Raw genomic sequence first — 22,991 nt, 5'->3', positions numbered from 1 at the left:
TGCTGTCATGTTGTTGGAGTTTGGAGGGTCTTTACTTTTTCTTTAGAGCATCTTTGATCTCAGACATTCATGATTACAGAAGAAATCAAATATTCAGCAGACAGAACACAAAAGAATAAAATCAAGCAAAGAACCATTTAAAAATCTATTGGATAAATAATTTTTCAAAGCCTAACATAATAACCTCAATGACATCAAAGGGTTTGTTACATTTTAGAGCTCATTCCATTTCAACGGTACGTAGTACTTCAGACCAGCAACAAGGTTAGTGCACTCGTGGAGAATGCATCGTAGCATACACACGACTGCGATGACTAAACTATAAAAACGGTTATATGAAAAAATCCAAAACATCTTCATCTTACAAACTAACATTTCACAAGATCGGCTGTAGGATGTGTTTTGATCAACCCGGACCAGAAGCGTAACGTACGACGCCTGTGACAGATCCTCGGTATGTTACACGCTGGGAGGCATGAGAGCGGGTTGGCATGAATCTATACATGTGTTTGTCACGTGAAAATCAACCTAACAAAGCATGTGTACGTTAATCACTTTGGGAAACACATCTGATTGGTTAAGGTTAGGGACGGCTGGACTCCGCCTAGGGGTGTGGCAAATCTTTGGTATGTTACACGTTGGGAATGATAATGAGCATGGAAGAGTTACTACTGCTACTACTACCAATACTAGTACTACTAGTAGTAATATATACAGTACTATATGTACTATTGAATATAGTAGTGAAGCTCACAAGAAACGAGATGATTCACAGACAGCATCTGTAAAAACTGGGATTAAAAAGGACATTGATGATTCTCACTCACTATGTGTTAACAGACCTCTCTGCATTGAATCATATCTGTTATTAATCTCTGTCTCTCTTCCACAGCATGTCTTTATCCTGTCTTCCTTCTCTCACACCAACCAATCACAGCAGATGGCCCCGCCCCTCCCTGAGCCTGGTTCTGCTGGAGGTTTCTTCCTGTTAAACGGGAGTTTTTCCTTCCCACTGTCACCAAAGTGCTGCTCATAGGGATCATATGATTGTTGGGTTTTTCTCTGTATCTATGAAGCGCCTTGAGGCGACTTTTGTTGTGATTTGGCGCTATATAAATAAAATTGAATAAAATTGAATTGAATTGAATTGAATTGAATTGAATTGAATGATGTAAGAAGACTACCAAGCAACCTTCATCTTCTCTTCAGGCTTTCTTACGAGCGTTGTGTTGACTCCTTCACATACTCAATAGAAAACATTTGACCTGCATAGTTTATGTGAGAAACTTCAGAAAAGAGAAATGAAGTTATTAATTTTAGGATTTAGAGACTACACTAAAGTCAAACTTCACGGACCTCCTAAAGCAAAAACCTGATAATCTGTTACCATGCAATGTGTTTTGACAGAGAAGGGAAATGAAAATGAAGAACTCTTAGTCCACAAACGACCCTTAAAACCTTTTTTATTTCCATCTGTGGAGTAAATCTGTGGAACAGTTTTACAGTTTTATTCATTTGAAAAAATATTTTGAAACCTGCTTTTGGAAGATTTCAAACTTGATGAAATTGATGACTAATGGTACATATAATTGTGCAAATGTATATCTAAACACATCAATCGATAGAGTTGAGGATGTGGTCGCGATTAATAAGTACATAATTCCTCCTCCATTTCTCACTTCATGATTGCATCGTTACTGTATGCCACGCAGATTTTTGGTGATATGATTTGCACACATGTGTGTTTATTTGTGTGCAAAGGTATTTTTGCATCAGTACTGTGTCCCATACAAACATTTTCATGCTCTGTTTTTAGTTGGGATCGGGTCACCCGAGCAACAAGGGTCCACAGTACAAAATGTATTTGTTCTACAATAACCTTCATGTTTCTGTTTGACTTTGCAGATTGTAGATTGTTTGGAGCCGATCCAGCTGCCATAGAGGGGGTGTACACCCTGGACAATCTATCACAGGGCTACTGGTCATCACACACAGTTCATATATCTTTTGCTTTTATTCCTAAGGTACTGTTTTTGGGTTAATGTTCAGACACTTGAAGTATTTCTGTGGCTGACCTTGCTGATTTTATGTGTCTAATGGAGGACACAAAACTTTTAATCCTGTTATAAATGTTTCCAGGCCTACAGAGTGAGCCGTGTGTGTGAAGCTAAAGCACCTGGCAGGCTCAGACTGACATTAGTAAACTGCAGCTGCTTGATTTTCTGACTCATACCTGTTCCAGGGAGCATCTACAGACAAGGTGAGACAAAACAGCCCTGCATATTATCTGTACGATCCTGTAGCATATAGTGCAGTATGTAGCTATGCAACCCTGTCACCACGACAACCACGAAAAAGATCCACACAGAACTTCTCAAACTGGCTCCTTCAGCTTTCAGTCGATAAATATGATGAAAAATAAATATTCCTCAAGTAACGCGATTCAAATGAACTTTAAACATTTTGTTGTACATGTACAATGACAATAAAGGACTATTCTATTCTATTCTATTCTGTTCTATCCTATTCTGTTCTATTGTTAACAAATGTAAACTTTATCAGTAAAAGCAAACATTCATTCATTTTTCATCTTCCTCATCATGGGCTGCACCCCAGACGAGTCACCCATCTATCAATAAGCTGGTGTGAAGCTCATGTACCTTTAGTACCTCTTCTAAATAATAATTGAACTGGTATTTTCCCAGTCTACTTAAATACTCAAGGCACTTTACACAGTTTGTCTAACTCACCCAAGTATTTTCTCTCTAGCATTCAGGACACTTCAGCATGCAGGCTGAACCACTAACCTTCCAGTTAGCAGATGACCTGCTCTACCTCCTGAACAACAGCCAGTGTTACACCGGTCACTAATCAGGTCTACTGGTAATTGGCCAAGTCTGCAGTAATTTTCCTAAACTCAGTGCAGCCTGCAATACTGCTGTTCACAGTATATTTTACTTAATAGACTTCAGCTCTTGGCTGTCGACCATAATATCCTATTAGAGCGATTAGAACATGCTGTAGGTATTACAGGTATTGCACTGCAGTGGTTTGTATCATATCTATCTAATAGACTCCAGTTTGTGCATGTAAATGGAGAGTCCTCTTCACACACTGAGGTTAATGATGGAGTTCCACAGGGTTCAGTGCTAGGACCAGTTCTGTTTACACTACTTCAGGCTCCTCTTCTGTGGAACCAGCTTCCAGTTTGGATTCAGGAGACAGACACTATCTATACCATAGGTGTCAAACTCTGGCCCGCGGGCCAAATTTGGCCCACAGCCTAATTACATTTGGCCCACGAAGCCATACCAAATTACTATCAGAGCTGGCCTACTGGTTTATACAGCTAATATATATATTGTTTAGTATTAAGCTTTGCTTGTTCCATATTCACTTTTTCAGCAAAACTTATTTGAGTCCATAAGAAAAGATTCATTCTTATATCTGGAGGAAGATTTTTTTTTCAATAAATATTAATGTTAGCCCGTGACTTTGTTCCAGTTTTGAATTTTGGCCCACTGTGTATTTGAGTTTGACACCCCTGATCTATACTTTCAAGATCAATCCTAAAACTTTTAAAGGCTTATAGTTAGGCCTGGATCAGTTGACCCTGAATGCTCCTGTACGCTGGGATTCCCATGATGCACTGTTTCTTTTTCACTCATTATGTGTTTATACATGACTCTACATTTAATCATTACTTATTATTAATTCCTGGTTCTCTACCACAGTGTGTCTTTATCCTGTCTTTGCCCCCTCACCACCAACTGCTCACAGCAGAACATCTAGCATCACAACTTAACCCGCTGCTAATGGATGAGATCCCCCCAGAACGGCTAACTGAAAGATGGATAGTCCCAATCCCCCCAGGATTCCCAGAAGGGACCAGTGTCATCTGACTGCAGGCCAATAACCTGCCTGTCGCAACCACCAAATACCTAAAGAGAGTAAGACAAGTCCTGAGGAGTCAGCTGAATGACAAGAACAATATCTGGACAATTAACACATGAACCCTGCTGGTCATCAGATATCATGATGTCATAAATATCTGTCTAACGAAGGAAACAGAAGTTACTGACATCAAAACAAGAAAGCGCTCAACCATGCATGTCGGGTTTCCTCCAAGCCGAGCATCCTGAGATTGTGCACTAAGCAGAAGGAAGGAGGCCGTGAACGAGTCGCCGGATAGTGTCAGAACCACTATCCAAGAGGAAATAACAAAGATCCATGAGTACATTAGGAAGATGGGATCTGTTGGAGCCCCTCCAACAGGAGCCCAGGTTGGGGATCACTGCTCCCTTCACCCTCCACAACCTCTCTAGCTCCTGTCTTAGTCCTCGGTATTTCTTCAGATTCTCATGTTCCTTTTTCCTGATGTTGCTGTCATTTGATGTACCTACATCTATCACTATGGTTGGAGTCATGTATATCACACACACACACACTTGCATGGTCATCAATCTGATCAATGCATTTACATTACCACTGCATTGGAACCACTGAACCACCATGTGCATGACCTATATTTATATGTGTTACTGATTATAACAAGCTGCACCTGTCCTGCTAGTAAACTACCTGCAGCTGGATATCATCTCTTAGTTGGTACCTTGCTTTAAATTGCTCTGGCAGGTTGGCCGTGTTATATTTTAAAGCATGTTTCAAGCTCACTGCATCATATTAAGGTTGAAAATGAAATCATCAAGATGTCATCTAGCAGGTGGGTATTAGGATGATTTCTACAAGCTCTCCGGGTCCGTATGGATGCAGATGAGAATACTGAGCTGCAGAACTCTAAAGTCTACTGAGTCGACTTAAGTCTGAAATGCATTGCTTTCATTAACTGTTTTAAAAGCATTTGATTAGGCATTAGGAACACACAAGTTTCTGCTGGTTTAAATAAATGCATAACCGCCTGAATTAACAAAGACATAGAACAAAAGCAAGTATAGAATCAAATAATGGGGTGAAGATGCGAGGGAAACAAAGCGGCACGTTGCGAGCCGGTAAGAAGACTGACCGTCATGCATGTGTGTGCATGCGCATTTTCTGTATCTGCTCAGAAGATCCCAGTAATGAAAACGCAGCTTTACTGAGCTGAACACCTATCTCCACCTGTCAGCACACAGGCCTCAGCCAATTACTCACAGAGAAATGGATGTCATTCAAATGTCAGAGTCATTCCAGTGGCACGTGTTGCCTGAGTCATGTGTCAGGGTGTTAATTAAACGCATCTCACAGGCTGCGTTGATCAAACCTGAGTTAAAAACAACAAAAGCAAAAACCTGCAGGTGTGCCTGAACAACGGGAACTGAGAGAATTGGTGACCAGTGACGGACATTAGACCAACTGCAGCTGTTCGCACTAAACCCAAACATTCACCATCTTCACTCATGCAGCCATCCCACTGGCGCCTGCTGAAGCTGCCAAGGTCGAAGCTGACTGCAACAACAAAGTTCTCCATGATAACAGGATTGTTGTCAGAACTCTATTTATGGACATAACTGTCTATGTTATGATTCTCTGTGATCTGAACCTTGTCTTTCTCTTGTTATAATGAACACCAAAATACTTTTGTTTGCTGTAATAGTTTCTTGTGTCCATACTGATCTTTAATCCACAAAGCTCTTCTGATGGAAGGAGCTGAGACAGCTGGAATAAATCCAAATCTTCTGCCATTTAATTCATATCAGTCAAACCAATATTATCTCTAGTACAAGTTAATTGCAAATGAACAGTTTGTGTTAAATTGTGTTTTTGTTTCGTTGGTAGAAGGATAGTTGCTACGATTAGGTAAGTATGGCCTCACACTCGCGGTCTTTCATCGTCACTGTGCCGTGACAGCAGTGATGAAATGTTAATATACTGTTAATACGGTGCAAGTGGTCAAACGTGTATATATACACACCACCAATCGAAAGGTTGGACACACATTCTCACTTAATGGTTTTTCTTTATTTCTGCTACTTTCTACATTGTAGATACAAACTGAAGACATCAAATATATGAAGCAACAATCCTGCACTGTAAACATGTATAAGAAATTCCAGATTCATGTAAGCAACAAATGGCTATGCTGAATTAAGCTGTATTTACAACCAGAGATGGGCAGTAATGCGTTACAAGTAACGCGTTACTGCCCATCTCTGCTCACCGCAGATTTACTTAGAAAGAGAAATAATTTTCATCTTTTTTGCAGGAGCCACCTGGCTTCTCTGCCAACCCCCATCCTGCCAGCAGTGATGCTGTCGTCGTGGGAACGGCATTTTTCTTTCCACGTCTGTCGTCACCCGGAGCAGGAAGATTTGTTGTCTAACCTCCTGACGTTCAGAGAAACATTCATCCTGACCTGCTCTCATCAGCTCAGCTCAGCCGCCGGCTCAATCTGCCTGCATAACATCTGTCAAACAGTCAATGCGTGTTACCATGACAACACAAACTAGAGAGGGGGGGGCGTTCTTGATTGTTACAAAGCACATGATAATGAGGCCCTTGTTTAGTCCCCCTTGTGTTAATCAGCAGTTGCAAATTAACAGTCTGTGGTTAGTGTGAGACGATGTTATGAGCAAACAGGGAGCACAAAGCTGATAACTATTGCCTTTCACTGAACACCCTGCCTGCATCCTGCTCCTGCACAATAATGCTCCCTTCATAGGACATAATTCTTGTGCTGTCCTGCAGTCCTGAGCAGTGAGAAGGACTTTCTTGTGTGGCGGGCAGCTGTGGCTACAGAGCTCCCTTCATCAGCTCTCCCTCCACACAGGCAGCAATTCTTCGGGGCAGGCAGAATAAGGGCCTGATTGATGCGGGCTCTTCCTAGAGGCCCACAGCACTCTGTTGACTTGATAAGCCATTGATTAAATGGGCAGAGGAAGATGAGGCTGGAGAGACACCGCGGGAGAGAGAGCTGCCTTCTAAAGAATGGAAATGTCCACTGATGTGAAATCAAACATGGTTTTTATGCTTCAGGAAGTCTAAGTAGTGCATCCCAGCTCGCTGTATGTGCACTCTTTGCTTCTTTTATTTTGTATTTTATGTTTCAGCTGAACTGCACTGTTTCTTTTGTTAGGGTGCATTTACACCACGCTGCATGCTAAAGTGCATGAGCGAGGTGGCCTAAAGATAAAAGTAACAACGTACATAAGATAACTACTTGTTACATTGTAGACACAAACTGAAGAGATCACATATATGACTGAAGATATATGAAAGTATGTGGCAATGGAAACACTGATAAATATTTTTATATTTTAGATTCCTCAAAGTAGCCGCCCTTTGCTTTGTTGACACCGCTTCAAACCCTCAGCCTTCTCTCAGTGAGCTTCATGATGTAGTCATCTGAAATGATTTCACCTTATCAGGTAAATATGTTGAGAAAATTTGTTTCTTTCCTGGCACCCATTATTCTCGTTTATCTGTGGTTAAACACACACAACCCCAGATAGGCTGGTCCAAGCTCTGTATTGCTGGATGGAGCCTGTCGTGCCATGAGAACTGTCTACGCTCTGCCACACTCAGAGTCTCATCCTCCATCTGAATTTGTCAAGTTACTCAAGGTCTATCATGACCTCGCTATGGTCTTTAGCAAAGACAGCTCTCTCCCTCCAACCACAGTGTTTCATGTACCGAGACAACATTCAGATTTTTTCAAAGTCTTTGGAAGAACACAAGAATCACATCTGCCAGGTCTGCAAAACCTGGCAGATGTGATTCTTGCAGACCTGGCAGATGTGATTCTTGCAGACCAATCTTGTTAGAGAACCGGATGTTCGTCTCTCATTTTTTGGGTTTATGGTGGAGCAAGGTCAGCTTCGGGCTGATCCGGCCAAGATTAAGGCCGTGGTGGAACGGCCGGAGCCCCAGACTCGGAAGCAACTGCAGGTTTCTTGGTTTCGCCAACTTCTACGGACGTTTTATTCCAGACTTTAGTGGAATTGCTCTGCCTCTGACATGCTTGACCTCTCCCAAGGTTTCATTTCAGTGGTTCCCGGCGCCACAACAGGATCGGGAGTTGTTGGCCATAAAGCTCACATTAGAGTCTGACTGGTGGGGACGGCGCCTTAATAGCTTATCATGTACACATTGGTAAGTTGTCTTGGTAAGGTTATTATTAATACATGCATTCATTGGGATGTGTGCATTTTGTACAGTGCATCTTTCTATGCAGCCATTGTGTACGTTATCTCTTAGTCCCACAGTACAGCTGCACATGTATGTATCCATACAGCGATGGTCTGTGGGAGAAACCATGAGGTCATCAAACATTAATGTTGGCTTTGTAACGACGGGGAAACAAACCACATATTGATTCTTCCCCCTCAGTGTCCATCTACTCTGCCTGTGGTTATAGGAGTCACACTGGATGAGTAAGTCTCCCAGCCGATCAGAGCTGCCGTCTGCTTCTGGACTCGCACGTTAAAGGCAAAAGAGAAATCGGGTTTGTGTGCTGAGCTGCCGTCATCATTTGTATTGCATTTATATTCTCATTTCCATGAAAAGACACAAAATGATCATAATATAATGGATCCATTTGACTGGATGTATTTGGAGTGATTTTCAGTTGCTTCTCTTATGCAGTAGTTTAATATAATGAGGAGAGAGAGCGAAAGCCCCCTAGTGGAGGATGGAGGCACTACCAATCGATCCCAGAAAAGGCTTACAAGCTGATTAGTAACGTACAAAATGCAGTTCACTGAAAAATAATGAAAATTAATAGCTTTTTAACAGTTTTCATACCGTATTTACATACTTATGTCAACTTATATGAATTCATATTAACCTTTTTACTGTCAAATCTTGTGAATAACAGCTGCATGGAGTCTTTTGGTGCTGCCTAGGGGGGGTCACAATTATTCAAAGTTTAAGGTTAACAGTTGGCAGAATGTAAGAAAAAGTCATTGCTCTGTTGTGTGTGTGAACTTCACAGGTTCCTTAATAAACATTATTCTGTAACCCGGTGGTTCCCAAACCTTTTTTGCTAGGCCCCCCCTTTGTTTTACAAGAAAAATCTTCGCAGATAGAGACAAAATCTGTTAATCTGACTATGTTCAGGTTTTACACGCTTACATTTACAAAGGCAGAGGCGTCACGGTGTAATTATTTTACGTGTAGTTGTTTTTTTCCTGTGTAATAATATTCAACATTGCTATCAATATATTTTCAAAAAATGCCTCTCTGTGCAAAATGGGTTTAAAAACATAAACAGCTGTTTGATTTGAAGAGCCCAGCGCTGCTCCCGACAGGGAAAACCAATCCTGCAGGGAGACCTACCTCGGCACTTGTGCAGGTGAAGCCAAAGGGCAGATTTGCTTCACCATATTTTCTAGTCTTTGGCTTAGAATGAAGTTGGTTTGGAAACATATTCAGTGATGCTTCATCTCCTGCTTTGCGTTTGTGTGGGCGTCCCGTCAAAAACCTGTCCATGATGCTAGCAGTGTCCAAGTGCTCTTTTTTTTCATACTGCGCCCCCCCTGCAATGGCTCTGTGCCCCCCTAGGGAGCGGGCCCCACACTGAACCTCTGCTGTAACCAGTTGTCTGGTGCTATGTGTTAATGCTCAGTATTCAGAAAAATGCAGAACAGATTTTGCTGTCCATGAATCTCATATTGTGAATATTAGGGATGCACCGATACCGATACTGGTATCAGGTATCGGGGCGGATACTGTAAAATGTGTGTGTACTCATACTCGTAAAAGTTAACCGATACCATGAACCGATACTAACTTATTTCATTAATCAGAGGGTGGCTTGTCATTTCTGTTGTAGTTTTTTAGTTTGGCCACTAGGGGGATATCCCGCGCTAAACAGGCACAGGGTTAGACGAGTCAGACTGGCGGATCCAGATAAAAAAGAGAAACTGGAGGCTGCTGTAGCTAGGCTAAACAAAATGTCAGCAGTGTGGAACAGCCAACTTTAACTCAGGTTTTGGAAAAGTGAAGAAAAATGTCAAGAGAAAATCCACGGGCAGTTAAAATAACAGAGGCTCTGACTCATTTTATCGCTCTGGATGACCAGCCAATGCCGGTCGTGGAAAACATAGGATAGCACCGTCTTCTCAGCATACTCGAGCTGCGATATGAAATATAATAAATGAACAGAAGTGTTTATTTATTATTCTGAAAGCTCGAGACAGTGCCAATAGTTCAGTGACATTTTGTTAAATTACAATGTGGAGACTCTGCAATAATTTAACACAAGTGCTTATTTTTCACTTCATTTTTTTGTGGTCATTTTTATTACGATTTTATTTTTTATCGGCAGAGAATAAAATAAAACCTGTCTTCCAATTCATTGCATTTGTGTGTGTGTGTGTGTGTGTGTGGTAGAAGTATCAGTTTTTGTACTCTGTATCGGCAAGTACTCAGATCCAAGTATCGGTTTGAAAAAATTGGTAACGTTGCATCCCTAGTGAATATGATGAAAACCTGGATGCACATATTCACAGAGAAACACTGAGTGTAATGGTTTGGCCCATAAATTCCCTTTTCTGTTTATTAAATAAATATTAATCTTTCCTCGGAACTGATTGTGAACTGAAACATGCTGAGTTAACTCCTGATCTTTACTATTTTACAAAACTGGGATTTCTGTAACGCAGTCAAAGAGCTTCCTGTATTAGTAACGGAGAACATGTGCACACAAAGCTCTTTAAAGGAGAAACAGAGCTAGTTTGTATCTGTCAAAATGAGCAAAGCAGCAGAAACCAGGTCATTCGCTTGAAGTCAAACCTTATGTTTAACCTTTGTGCGAGAAAACTGAGTCTCCTCACCTCACAGCCACTGAGGCTATCGACTCAACCCGACTTCATCTCTGAAATATTACAAAGAGACAGCAAAGACATGAAGGAGCGTTCGGTTCGCTGGCACTGAAGCTTCTGTCAAATCTCATTGCATCTGTTCATCAGGATCATTCTCTGCTAATTAGCACAGAAACATCCGATTAGCTTTGTAGCGCTGAAAGTCAAACCTCTCCTGGTGCCTGACTACAGTTCTGATAATGTGACATGTTTGTGTGACATTACTGCAGAGTGACACGCAAATAAAGGTGTACCTTATACTGCTCAGGGAAATATTTTTGTCTATGTTTCAGTACTCGTGGGGTGTGATGGCTGCACCTAACATGAGTGAGTGAGTTAGCTCAGCCTGTCTTCAGTCTGTGGGAGCACTAATGAGCACAGAGTGCAGCCGCATGTGAATAATTTAACTGTTTCCAGGAGGATGAGAGAACTCCTGGCTGTGTTTCTGTGGCCACAAGAAAACATGTTTCACACAAATAAGCTAAATAAAACCTGGATTCTTAAAAAGATGGAGGCTATAATAACCTGACACACAGGCGCGCCTATGGCCTGGTTACGACCCGGTTTAAATGAGGCAGAAACTGAATCTGAGACCATCGTTTGTCATCTGCTTGGGTATTTTTTACAGTAGTATCATCAAGAACTGATACTGATCTAGTACTTCATTGGAAGGTAACACAATCAAAACCACTAAAATATATGTTTTTGTCATGTCCACCTTCAGAAGGCTGCCTGAGGAAACCCAAACCAGCACTAAGCTCCTCCTTTACTCACATGGCTACCTGTTTCCTGAATTAGTAAAAACAACGTTTTGCTTCCTGAGTTTAACCCAGAGAATCAAAAGAGGGCGTGTCACTCTAGTACTGGCCAATGACAGACCAGGAGGGGGGGCCTTTCACTTCCTCATAATATTGAAGGTATGAGAATAGGTGGATGGATGGAGTACTTCTTGAAATGTTACCAGCGTCACTGACTTTCAGGTGTGCTCCTCTTTTATCGTCCTCTAATTGCAGAAATCATTTTGACGTTACAGTTTCAGTTTTTGACACCAAGCAGGTCTGTAATATCAAGTTTAAATAGGAAACTTGTTATTTTATTTTATTAAAATTAGACCTCATAGACAACTGTCCATCGTAAAAGTGCCACACCCGCTAAACCCTCCATGTGTCTATCAAATGAGTAGTTCAGCCAGTGGGCTCATTTACAGGGAACCTGTGAGATACCTTTAACCTCCCGTAGTATCTAATTTAACCCTCCCCGGGTCTCCTGGGGGATCGCGTAATCCAATCTGAGGCCTTTCCCTGCTGTTTCTGCTCGGTCAGGACTGTGAATGTCTTTATGAGGAACTGAAAGGCCTTTTCCTCACAGGGTGACAGCAGATGGTACAGGAAACCTCACTCCCCCACCCCCACCACTCTCTCTGTAATCCTCCCCTCCCTGTTCATCCTGTTCTCCACAGCCATCATTGGTTTTCTCTTTCTTCTCATTTTCTGTCTCATACCACTTTTAGCTTATGTTTGTCCATTGTTGTTTTATCTGTCCCTTCCTTGGGACGGACACAGCAGCAGAGTGAGCTGCTTCCATCCCCAGCAGCATGCCCATTCACTGTAACCAAGATCATACAACACATATTTGGATTATCAACATCACACACACACACACGTGTGTTTTCACATCCTTGTGGGGACATGTAGTTGACATAATACTTTCCCTAGCCGCTTACCCTAACCATCAAAAATAAATGCCTGACCCACAACCTAAACCAGCGGTCTCCAACCCCCGGGCCTCGGACAGGTACCGGTCCGTCAGTTGTTTGGTACCGGGCCGCGAGAGTTGAGGCTCAGGTCTGAAATGTATAGTTTTCAGGGTTTTTTTCGGTTTTCAGTGTTATTTTGTTTTTGTTTTTATCGTTTTTATCGTTTACTCGGTTTTCCTGGGTCTTTTCATGTGTGTTATGAATAGATCTTATTTTTTTTCGGTACCGGTACTAGTTTTATTTTGTTGTATTTATCCGCGACACCTTAAAGGCCGGTCCATGAAAATATTGTCGGGCATAAACCGGTCCGTGGCGCAAAAAAGGTTGGGGACCGCTGACCTAAACCATAACCTAACTGTAACCCTGACACTAAAACCATATTTTGTACCTTTAAACTCGTGAGGATGGATTTGTCCCCATAAGGGTCGTTGGTCCCCACAAGCATAGTAAATTTCCAATTGTTGGTCCCCACAAAGATATGTAAACACGTACATGCACACACACTTTTTTATGTGTGTGTTGTTTGATACAGACTTACAGACTGTGTCATTCAGACTCCACCTGAATATGCTTTGTGAGGTTTGTTGTAAAGAAATAATTTATAATCACTTGATAAATCATCCTCTTACTGTAGCCGTTGACCTCATACCTCATCTTCTCTGCCCTCTTTCCATAAATCTGCATAATGATGCAGTATGCTATTATGGAAGATACTGGAAAATGAGGAGATGAAGGGATGTTGCTGATCTGGCTAAACACTGAACGCTGGAGCAATATTAGAGCACATGCCAGAGAGATGAATAAGGAGCAAAACATTCGTCTCAGATCTGGTAAGTTTGAAATTAAATGTGAAAGGGAATCAGATTTGACCGGCGGGTAATGATTCGTGTCTTATATTAAACAAGTTCTATATTTATTTTTTAAAAACAGCATAATGTATTTAAAATGGTCAGGACTCGATTCATCAGTGTTTCGATGTGTGTCCAATAACAAGGATGCAGAGCAATGAAGAAGCAGCAGTATGTGGTCAGTTTGTGTATTTAGTATCTTGTCCAGAGACATGTGGACATGTGGACCGAAGGACGCAGGGTTTGAGGTTAAGATGGAATAAGTGTGTGTGTGTACACGCTCACTGGGAGCAGCTGGGTGACCCGTAGCACAAGTTTATGCACCAAAGCAAACACAGAGGAGACCTCATCAAAGAGCTACTGGCGTTTCTCTCGTCTGGTAATTGTGTAGAGGTGGGAATCACCATACATCCCACGATACGATATTATTGCAATTTTTTAAAATATTTTGCGATATTCAGATTCTGTACATAAAGGTAAACTTTATGAATATTCATTTTATCTAATATCAAAGTCTCACACTCAGTCTTTCTCTCATTTCAGTTTGATTGTTGACAAACTGAACGGTTTGTATTACAGTCTAGTCCAACTTAACTGAATCAACCATCTGGTACAATTATAGCTATTCTGAACTATGCAGTTTATGAAAACTATGCAGCCCCTTCAGCAACTGAAGAATTTGAAAGTAAATTAAAACAAAATATAATTTTACATTAAATAAAAAAGTTTTAAACTTAATTAAAATAAAACATGTCTTAAATTAAAATAAGTAAACTGTCATGTTTATTGCTGCCAAAAACAAGTGAAACACATTTGGACAGTGAAGGAATGTCAGGATTCTTGCTCAGAAAAAGGATCAACATGCTCTGAAGTCAGAGCACAAAAACCTTTTTTGTAACAAAGTATCGATTTCTGCTGTCCCTGTATCCATACATTATTAGCAAACAAAATATCACGATGCTACAAAGTATCCATTTTTTCTCCCACCCCTGTAATTGTGAGAAAACTTTAGATATTAGCGCTATAAAATAACTTGAGCGCTTTGTTTTTTCCATATGCAGGAGAATATGGGGAGGCAAGCGCATATTAAAATATCCAGGTTCATATTTGGTTATTCAGCTAATTTATACTGTTAGACCAACAACACAATACTAGTTAATCTTCATAAATGTGGAGAAAGATTCTCCTAAAAGTCGATCATGAATTAACTGAGGTTAACCACATTTGTTGCTCAGTTCAGTTTCACGAGCCACAGGTAATAGAACCTCTCTGACAAAGTAAAGCAGGCTAAAAGATCTCATACAGCTACACATGATTTCATGCTTTAAAGAAAAAGCTGTAAAACAAAGTGACAGCTTTCAGTCTGGAAAGACTTACAAAAACATTTCTAAGGCTTTGGGACTCCAGTGAACCAGGATGAGAGCCATTACCCACACATGACCTTTCCCAGGAGCGACCAGCCCACCAAAGGTACTCCAAGGGTTTATCAACAACTCATCCAGGAGGTCACAGGAGAACCCAACATCTAAAAATGTCTCACTGGCCTCATTTACAGTCAGAGGTTGTGATTCAACGATAACAAAGAGCAAAATGGCATCTGTGGGAGAGTTCCAAGGAGAAAACCACTGTTGACCAAAAAGAACACAAAGACTCGTCTCGCATTTGCAAAAAATAAAAAAAACATGTTGATGATCCCCAGGACTTTTGAGTAAATATTCTGTAGATTCGTGAGGCAAAAGTTGAGCTTTGTGGAAGGTTTGAGTCCCGTTACATCTGCCATCAAACTAACATTTCAGAAAAGGACATCAAACTGACATGATGTGTGGTCGTGTGATCGTCTCAGACTGCTTTGCTGCTTCAGGGCCGGATGACCTATAATTAATGGAGCCATGAACTCTGGTGTCTAACAGAACATCCTGAAGGCAAATGTCCAGCCATCAATTTCTGCCCTGAAGCTCAGGAGGACTTGGGTTATGCAGCAAGTCCACCTCTGGATGACAACAAAAACCAACTGGAGATGTTTGAGTGGACAAGTCAAATTTCAAATGTAAATGATTGAGATACTTTGGAATGACATTAAACATAATCCGTGCTGGAAAACCATCAGTGTGGCTGAATTAAGACAATTTTGCAAAGCAGAGAGGGTCAAATGTCCTCCACAAGGACGTGAAACTCATTGCAACATGCAACGATGTGTTTTATATTTTTACAAATGCTTTATATACTTATTTATATACATATATATATATTTAATGGTCTATACCTTGTGTTGGGGGGGGGGTGTTGTGTGTGTGTTTCTGTCTTGCTTTTTATGGACATGAAGTCTGCCAATAAAGATTGAATTGAATTGAATTGCTAGTTACTGCAACACTTGAGTTACAGTTACAGCCAAGGGTGGCACAGCCAGTTATTAGGTTGCATTGATGCACGCTCAGTCATCCAGGTAAGTAAATCCCAAAAGGTTGATTCTGTTCATCTGGACGTTTCAGTGGGAGAAACGTTTCCTCATCATCAGCTGACGTCTTCAGTCTCAGCTGACTGCAGGTTTCAACCTTATAATCAGGACATTTGCATAATGACTGAAACCAGCCCAGTGAAGGAACGATGGGCTGTGAGGTCAGTTTATGATCATTAATATCCAAATTGTCGTGATGATTGATCAATAACCATGAGTATCATTCACAGAGAGTTGGGGAATGGCTGCAATTACAGCATGTAAGATGGTGACAGATGCACCCTTAGGCCCCTCCTACATTCAGAGATGGTCTTCCCCTTTTCACATAAATGGCTCCTTGACTCCGTGTCCAGGATGTGAACGTCATTGAAAGAGTGATCAACAAACTGACCTCACAGCCCATCGTTCATTCAGTGCTGCTGGTTTCAGTCATTATGCAAATGTCCTGATTATAAGGTTGAAACCTGCAGTCAGCTGAGACTGAAGATGTCACCTGATGATGACGAAACGTTTCTCCCACTGAAAACATCCAGATGAACAGAATCCACCTTTTGGGAACTACTTATTAGGTTTAGGGGCAATTACTCATTGAATACTCATTTTTAATATGATTTATGTTTTCTTATTTCTTAACATCACAAAAATGATTAAACAGGCATTTGTACACAGCCATAAAAGGCTGATGGGGTATTGGTGCCTGTCTGATGTTCCCACTGAACTTTTATACTTTGAACAGCAGTATTGGTAATACCAGTATCACTAAAAGGATTGGCAGTAATTGTATTTGTGGTGTAGCTGCAGCAGTAATATGGTAAAATATGGCACTAATAGGTTGCTGCTTGTAGGCGTCACTGCTGACTGTGTTGTTGTAAAGCAGCTGCATGCAGCTACAGGACAACTGTGCATGCATCGTGCATGGATATAAGTGTTTATGCCCACAGCTACGTCCTTATCGATCCATTATTGTGAGGTGACACTCAGAGGCATCATGGAGACAAACCACACATAGTTTTCCAAGCTGATGGAGACGGAGCAGAGCTCTCTATGGAGGCATTCATCTGATCACTGAGTGCTCTGACTGTGGGCTGCCCATTACTGCAGATGGTAGGCCATCAAGGCCATTCAGGCATCGTCAAAGGAAGGCACAGCTGCAGCTCACACACACATATGCACATATCACCACACACACAGTCTTGTTCCATTTTTGACTCGAGCCAGTAGCTTCCATCAGAAAGCTCATCCTCCTTGCTTTAACACGCAGCTCGCCTGTGAAGCACAGTCAGAGGCAGAAGGACGGACCTGGACTTTGAATATACAAATCATGGTGTTTGTTTAAATGCAGGAATTAACATTTGCATAAGCAGTACTAAAACTACCACGTCTCATATGGGCCTCACAGGTTTCGCCTGACTCTATTTTGATAAGCTTCACTTTATAATAGCAAACAAATGTGACTCCATAGTGCAGCAGTTCACACGTTCTTCTAACGAGCAAAAGATCCCAGGATCACAAACAAATCCCTCACATGTGAAGCTACGCTGTGTCAATGAGGGAGCAACTTGGCTCCACTTCCTGTTTATGAGGTACTATGGACAGCACCACAGTCTGCACTATCCTGATCATCTGCACATACTTGTTGTGCTGTAGCACAGGTAACATTTTTGATTTGCAATGCTGCATTACTCATCCACAGAGTCACATGCTGCTCTTTAGCTCCTTCCTTAACAAGCAACTCTTCCTGTTTCACGCTGAGTGCTTGGCGAGCCCATGCACATCTGAAACGATTATGTCATATTTTGCAGGAGCAGGTTCACACACACGCACACACACTGCTGCTCAACATGCAAATAGCATGACAACAGGCCCTAACCCTGAGCCGTGCCTGAGCAACATGAGCTTCCAGAACAGGATGATTCATGTTGTTCGATCAGTGACCACAGAGCAGCCTGAACCCTTTCCTGCACATCCATCGTGTTTCTGTCACTCTAACGTAGCGTCTGTCTCATTCTTGTCTTACCTTTCCGGATGCTCTCTTCGATTTCGTGGTCGAAGGCCAGCCGATGGCATTTCCTCCACAGCCCCATGTTGGTGGAGTTATACTGCCTACTACATTCATCTGCGGCGCTCATGGCGAACAGCTGCCGTCTGTTCCGGGCCAGAAGCAGCTTCTCTTGCCAGCGGGACACGCTGCTCCGGCTGGCCCGCAGCGGTAGGCTGTTGTTGGGGATGTAGATGAAGCCCGGGTCCTTGCGGCGGCTGGAAAAGCTTCGGCACCGCTCCCTGTACCGTCTGGCGTCTGTCTCGTACCAGTGGTCGGAGCACATCGCCACGGCCAGCATGCCCAGGGCGCAAAGAGAAAGAGAGAGGCCGGCGTAGAGCAGCAACTTCCCCGCAGCCATGCTCGGTTCTGTCACAGCCGCATCAGCACCTCGACAGACGGACAGCTCCTCTGCGGCTTCCCCACCGCTTCAACTCACATCACCTCTGGAGAGCAGCGTCGGGACCATCCTCCGGGTGACCTTTATGTACAAACGGAAGGCGAACCTTTCCGGTTTCCAGTCTGCAGACAAATACGTTTAATCCCCGGACGCTTTCGGTGATAAAGTGCCCACGTCCGTCCTGCGTGCGCGGCGCTGCAGCACCTCGGCGGAGAGAAAAAGACGCTTATCTCATTTCAGCTCCCAGCCACGGATCCGTCTGTCTGAGTAGGGCGACACCATCAAGCACAAAACACATCAGCACGCCGCTAAGGGTTTAGTTACACATGTAGTAGGCCATACGTGACACGAACCACTGCATAACCCACCCACTGACAGAAACGATGAAGAAGAAGAGTGCAAACATGCAACGAGTGATTTATGCAGCCGTGTTTACCGAATGTAAAGGTGCGACTGAACGAGCACGAACATGCACCACCTATAACGTGCAGCTCATAGTTCAGAGAACCAACCTGATGTGTCCACAGAGCCCACGCAGACCGCAGCCCACCAGCACAGCGCAGGGGTATCAGCGCCACAGTCAGCATCCCCAGCACGTCTGAGGGGATGACGGCAGCTGCTACACAGCAGGCCTGTGCGCTGACCAATCAGCACCAGTCTGTCTGGAGCAGCGCCGTCAGCTCACGGGCTACATGACTGCAGCTGCCTGCGTGAAATCTCCACTCAGGTTTGATTTTTGATGCGGATCCAACTTTATTGTCATTGCAGTTTGAATCTAATCACACGTGCAAGAGCAGTAAGAGCAATAGGAGCAGATTATTTACCAATAAGGATGGGAATAAAGGTGGGAATAGTTATGAACAGATTATGGACAAATAAGTGAAGTATACAGATGTTTATACAGATGTTTATATTGCCATACAGGCGGGCAGATTTACAGATATTGTATGAACAAATATACAGATGTGCTACATGTATACAGATGTATCGACCTGTGGTAACCACATCTACAGAGCTGCGCTGACATTCACTTAAACGGAAAAATCCAAGAGGCAGCGATGGAGGCGGCGTGGATTCCCTCACAGTGTTAGAACATCCTGCTTGAAACACTGAAAGCTGAGCCGTTCCCTTCAAACTAAAGGGGGGGGGGGGGGGGGGGGGGGGGCAGGAAAACAGGAATTTCTGCTGTGAAGTTTCCAAATGTGATCACGTGAAATAGGTTTTCAGTTGTTTCTAGTGTTTTGCCTCAATAAGTGCTTCCTGCAGGAATACAACATATGTTTGACACAGTCACGTGACCACGCATAGGCTGCTATCAGTCATGGTGTATAAAGACCAGCAGTGACACCAAGGCTGGTCTTACTGTTCTTCTGAGTGTTTATTGGTGAGACATTTACCTCAAAGGTGGTTTTGATAACTGTGGTCCATGTTTACGTCTGTGTAGCTCGAACATTTTGGGTCACATGAAGGGAAGCTGAAACCATGTTTTCCTGAATTCAAGTAGTGTTGCTTCTTAAACTCAAACGTTCTCCAGTCAAAGAAATGTTTTTTTTCATCACCCATATTCTGCAGAAACTGGCTATTTTAGGGCCCAGAAGAGCTGCTTTTCAGTTAATGTAGGCAACATTGATATTAGTATGTTGTATGCTGTTTATTTAGCCTGACACGTTTGTTTTGTAGGTGCTTGAGCACTGCAGCACAAAAAGACATTGAGTCACATATTTAGAAGGAAGCTAAAGTAATTTATGATTGGTCATAATTATGCTGATCAAAGCTGTTTAAATATTTAAACAGCTTTGATTGAGGTACATTTTAAAAATTTGGACCGAAAACATCCAGAACAATCTTCGGCTTCTACTTTCTGTTTCTTCATATCTGGCGCCATCTTCTGTTATTAAAGAGCAATAGACTCCGGGTGCCTCCTAGAGCTGGAATCAATTCAGTAACGATTCAAAAGATCCATTCAACGTCTCAAAGTAGCTTCGGCTTAAATGAAAATTGGGGGAAAAGGAACAGAATGAAGAATAATAAATGGTAAAGTATTGATGGAGAGTGAAAGCACAGTCAAAACACAGCAGTGTTGGCAGGAAGCCGGCAGGAAACGCTGTGTGGCAGGCACATTTGCAGACCCAAATTTCAGACAGCAGACGGGACTGTGCTCGGAAACTGGAACTGGCAAATAGCAAAAGACAGGTTCAAACAGAGAACTGACACTTAGACAGGACACACAGTAAGAGGGAGACAGACACTAAATACAAGAGGGAATCAGGACAAAGAGGAAACACCTGGGGAACACGGCTGGCAACAGTCTAAGAGGTGAGACGGGGGACACAACACCGAACGTGACACAGGACAAGTGGCTGCAGAATAAAACAGGATACACAAACTGAGGCGCAGACTGACTGAAATACAGGGAACAAAGAGAGAGGGCCGAGAGAGGTGAGAGAAAGCCGACAGACACATAGAAACATGACTGGAGAAGAGGAAGACTTCACAGGGAAGGACACAGAGACTGTGTCCCAATTCAGGGTCTGCAGCCTTAAAGGCCGCATTTTAAGGCCGATTACGTCACCGCGACGCGACGAAGGCTGTCCCAATTCAAAGGCTGCTCGAAATGCGGCCCTCAAATGCGTCCTTCATTTCCCTGAATTTTAAGGACGTGGCGGTGTAGACTTCGTGGCCCAACATATCCCAGAATGCATAGCGCGGCGGTGAGTGTGGATAATTTTGCCGAAAAAAACAGCGGATGAGGGGCGCCCGAAGAGTAAACTTTAAGTAAGTACTGAATATTATGTCACTTATTTATGTGCAAATGTTTAATAACGAAGATCATTAAAACATTACTGTTGGTCACATGTCGGCAAAGTCATGTGACATTAGTGACGTTTGTACTAACTTGGTTTTAAAGCCTTTACTTTAAAATATACGCCGTTCAATAGCTGAGCTTAATCAGAGAATGATCAAAGCTCATGTAGAAACAAACAAATGAACAAAAGATTTTCTCCTTCATCTCTGTCAAACAAAGCTGTATGAAACGTTTCCAGCTGTTAGTACCATGGTTGCTAGGCAACCTGGGCAGCGCAACGGAGGCTAGACCGTCCCATTTCACAAGCCTCGCACTTCCGGCTTTAGCAGACCCCGAATTGGGATACAGCCAGAGACGAGACCAGGACATGAAAAGGGGCCTAATAACAAACAAGACAACCTAAACTAGAAATACAGAGAACAAGGAAAAATAGTCGCACAGGGAGCCCAACAATAATGATTAAACAACAGAACCAGAACCTAACAGAACCCTGCTGGAATGGCTCTACATTTAAAATCTTCAGTTGGTAGAAAACAAAGTGAAAATGTAATTCTAATGAGCTACGTCGAAAAAGAAAGAAACACTGACCAAATACAAATAAAGGAAGAGGGCAAAGAACTTCACAGCCTTTAGGTTTACTCAACAAACTCTTTGCTGTGTCGACTTAGTTTAAGAAATTCATCCGACGTTTGTCAGAGTGAACATTACTCATCTTTCACATCAGTGGTTTAACATAAGAATCCTCAAACTGTCTTCCTTCACTACACCTTTTCACCATGATAAAATGGTAGGGTGCATACCATTAGTGTTGCCTGCACATGAGCATCTTCACCGTTCTGCTATCCTGTTCAACTTGCCTGTGTTGTGGTCAGAGCCATCTCCCCCCCTCTCCATCACGCTAATGCTCATGCTAACTGAATTATTAAAAACGTTTTCAAACTCCATCTTCTCAACGTCACACTTGTTGCCCAAGGTTGTTAGCAAGAGAATCCCACTTATTATGATGCTAAATTACTGAAGCTCGTTTACTGGCTAATGCTACAGTTGAAGCCAAAATTATTAGCCCCCAGGAATTTTGGATCATTTTGGATCATTTTGCTAAACCTTTGCCCAATGTCTGCAGCATTGACGAAACTTGATATAATCAAACATTCACCAGCGCTATTTAGTAGCTTTTGGTACATTATAAAATACATTTGTAGGCTTGCTTTATATCATCCATCCATTCGCTTCCGCTTCTCCTTTTCAGGGTCGCGGGGGGCGCTGGAGCCTATCCCAGCTGTCATAGGGCGAGAGGCGGGGTCCACCCTGGACAGGTCGCCAGTCTGTCGCAGGGCCAACACACAGGGACAGACAACCATTCGCACTCTCATTCACTCGCACATTCACAATTGGCAATTTAGATTTTCCAATTAACCTATCCCCACAAGCTGCATGTCTTTGGACGGTGGGAGGAAGCCGGAGTACCCGGAGGGAACCCACGCAAACACGGGGAGAACATGCAAACTCCACACAGAAAGACCTGATGTTTGAATTGAACTCAGGACCTTCTTGCTGTGCGGCAACAGTGCTAACCACCGTGCCACCGTGCTGCCTGTGCTTTATATCAAATATAATAAAAAAATGGGGTGGTCAAAAATATTAGCCCTATGTGAATGTTTGCTTTCAAAACTCGTAGATCATTTAACCAATCAGCTTTGAAACCACATGTGTGCAGAACTGGCTTCCTAACAACATTCAATCAGCATAGAAAGGGTCCAAGGAACAGGGACTTGAACACATGAGAGGAGCTACTGTTACTGACCATTGCCAAAGACGAAGGAAATAATTCTGGAGCTCAAAAAAAAGATAGTAGAGGTTCGTGATAAAGGGCAAGGCTACATTGCCAT

At 42.6% G+C, this 22,991-nt stretch overlaps 1 protein-coding gene across 3 annotated transcripts in view; it reads right to left on the bottom strand.

The window, feature by feature from the left end:
• The window catches only part of tmem178bb (transmembrane protein 178Bb), a 74,066-nt gene extending 54,690 nt beyond the window's left edge, over positions 1-19,376 (bottom strand). For all 3 annotated transcript variants that reach the window (XR_014870301.1, XR_014870300.1, XM_085138452.1), the window contains exons 1-2: positions 18,809-19,376; positions 17,876-18,559 (exon numbers count right to left, since the gene is read on the bottom strand). Coding sequence is in view for 1 of the 3 variants with exons in the window: in XM_085138452.1 (XP_084994578.1) it covers positions 17,876-18,257 (382 nt within the window). In the remaining 2 variants the exon portion in view is untranslated. The remainder of the gene's footprint in view (positions 1-17,875; positions 18,560-18,808) is intronic.
• Between the last annotated feature and the right edge of the window lie 3,615 nt (positions 19,377-22,991).

The sequence above is a fragment of the Neolamprologus multifasciatus genome, chromosome 17 (assembly GCF_963576455.1).
Source record: "Neolamprologus multifasciatus chromosome 17, fNeoMul1.2, whole genome shotgun sequence".
Taxonomy (NCBI): domain Eukaryota; kingdom Metazoa; phylum Chordata; class Actinopteri; order Cichliformes; family Cichlidae; genus Neolamprologus; species Neolamprologus multifasciatus.
Note: the sequence above shows the minus strand (reverse complement) of the source record. Positions and strands in the feature narration are given on the sequence as shown.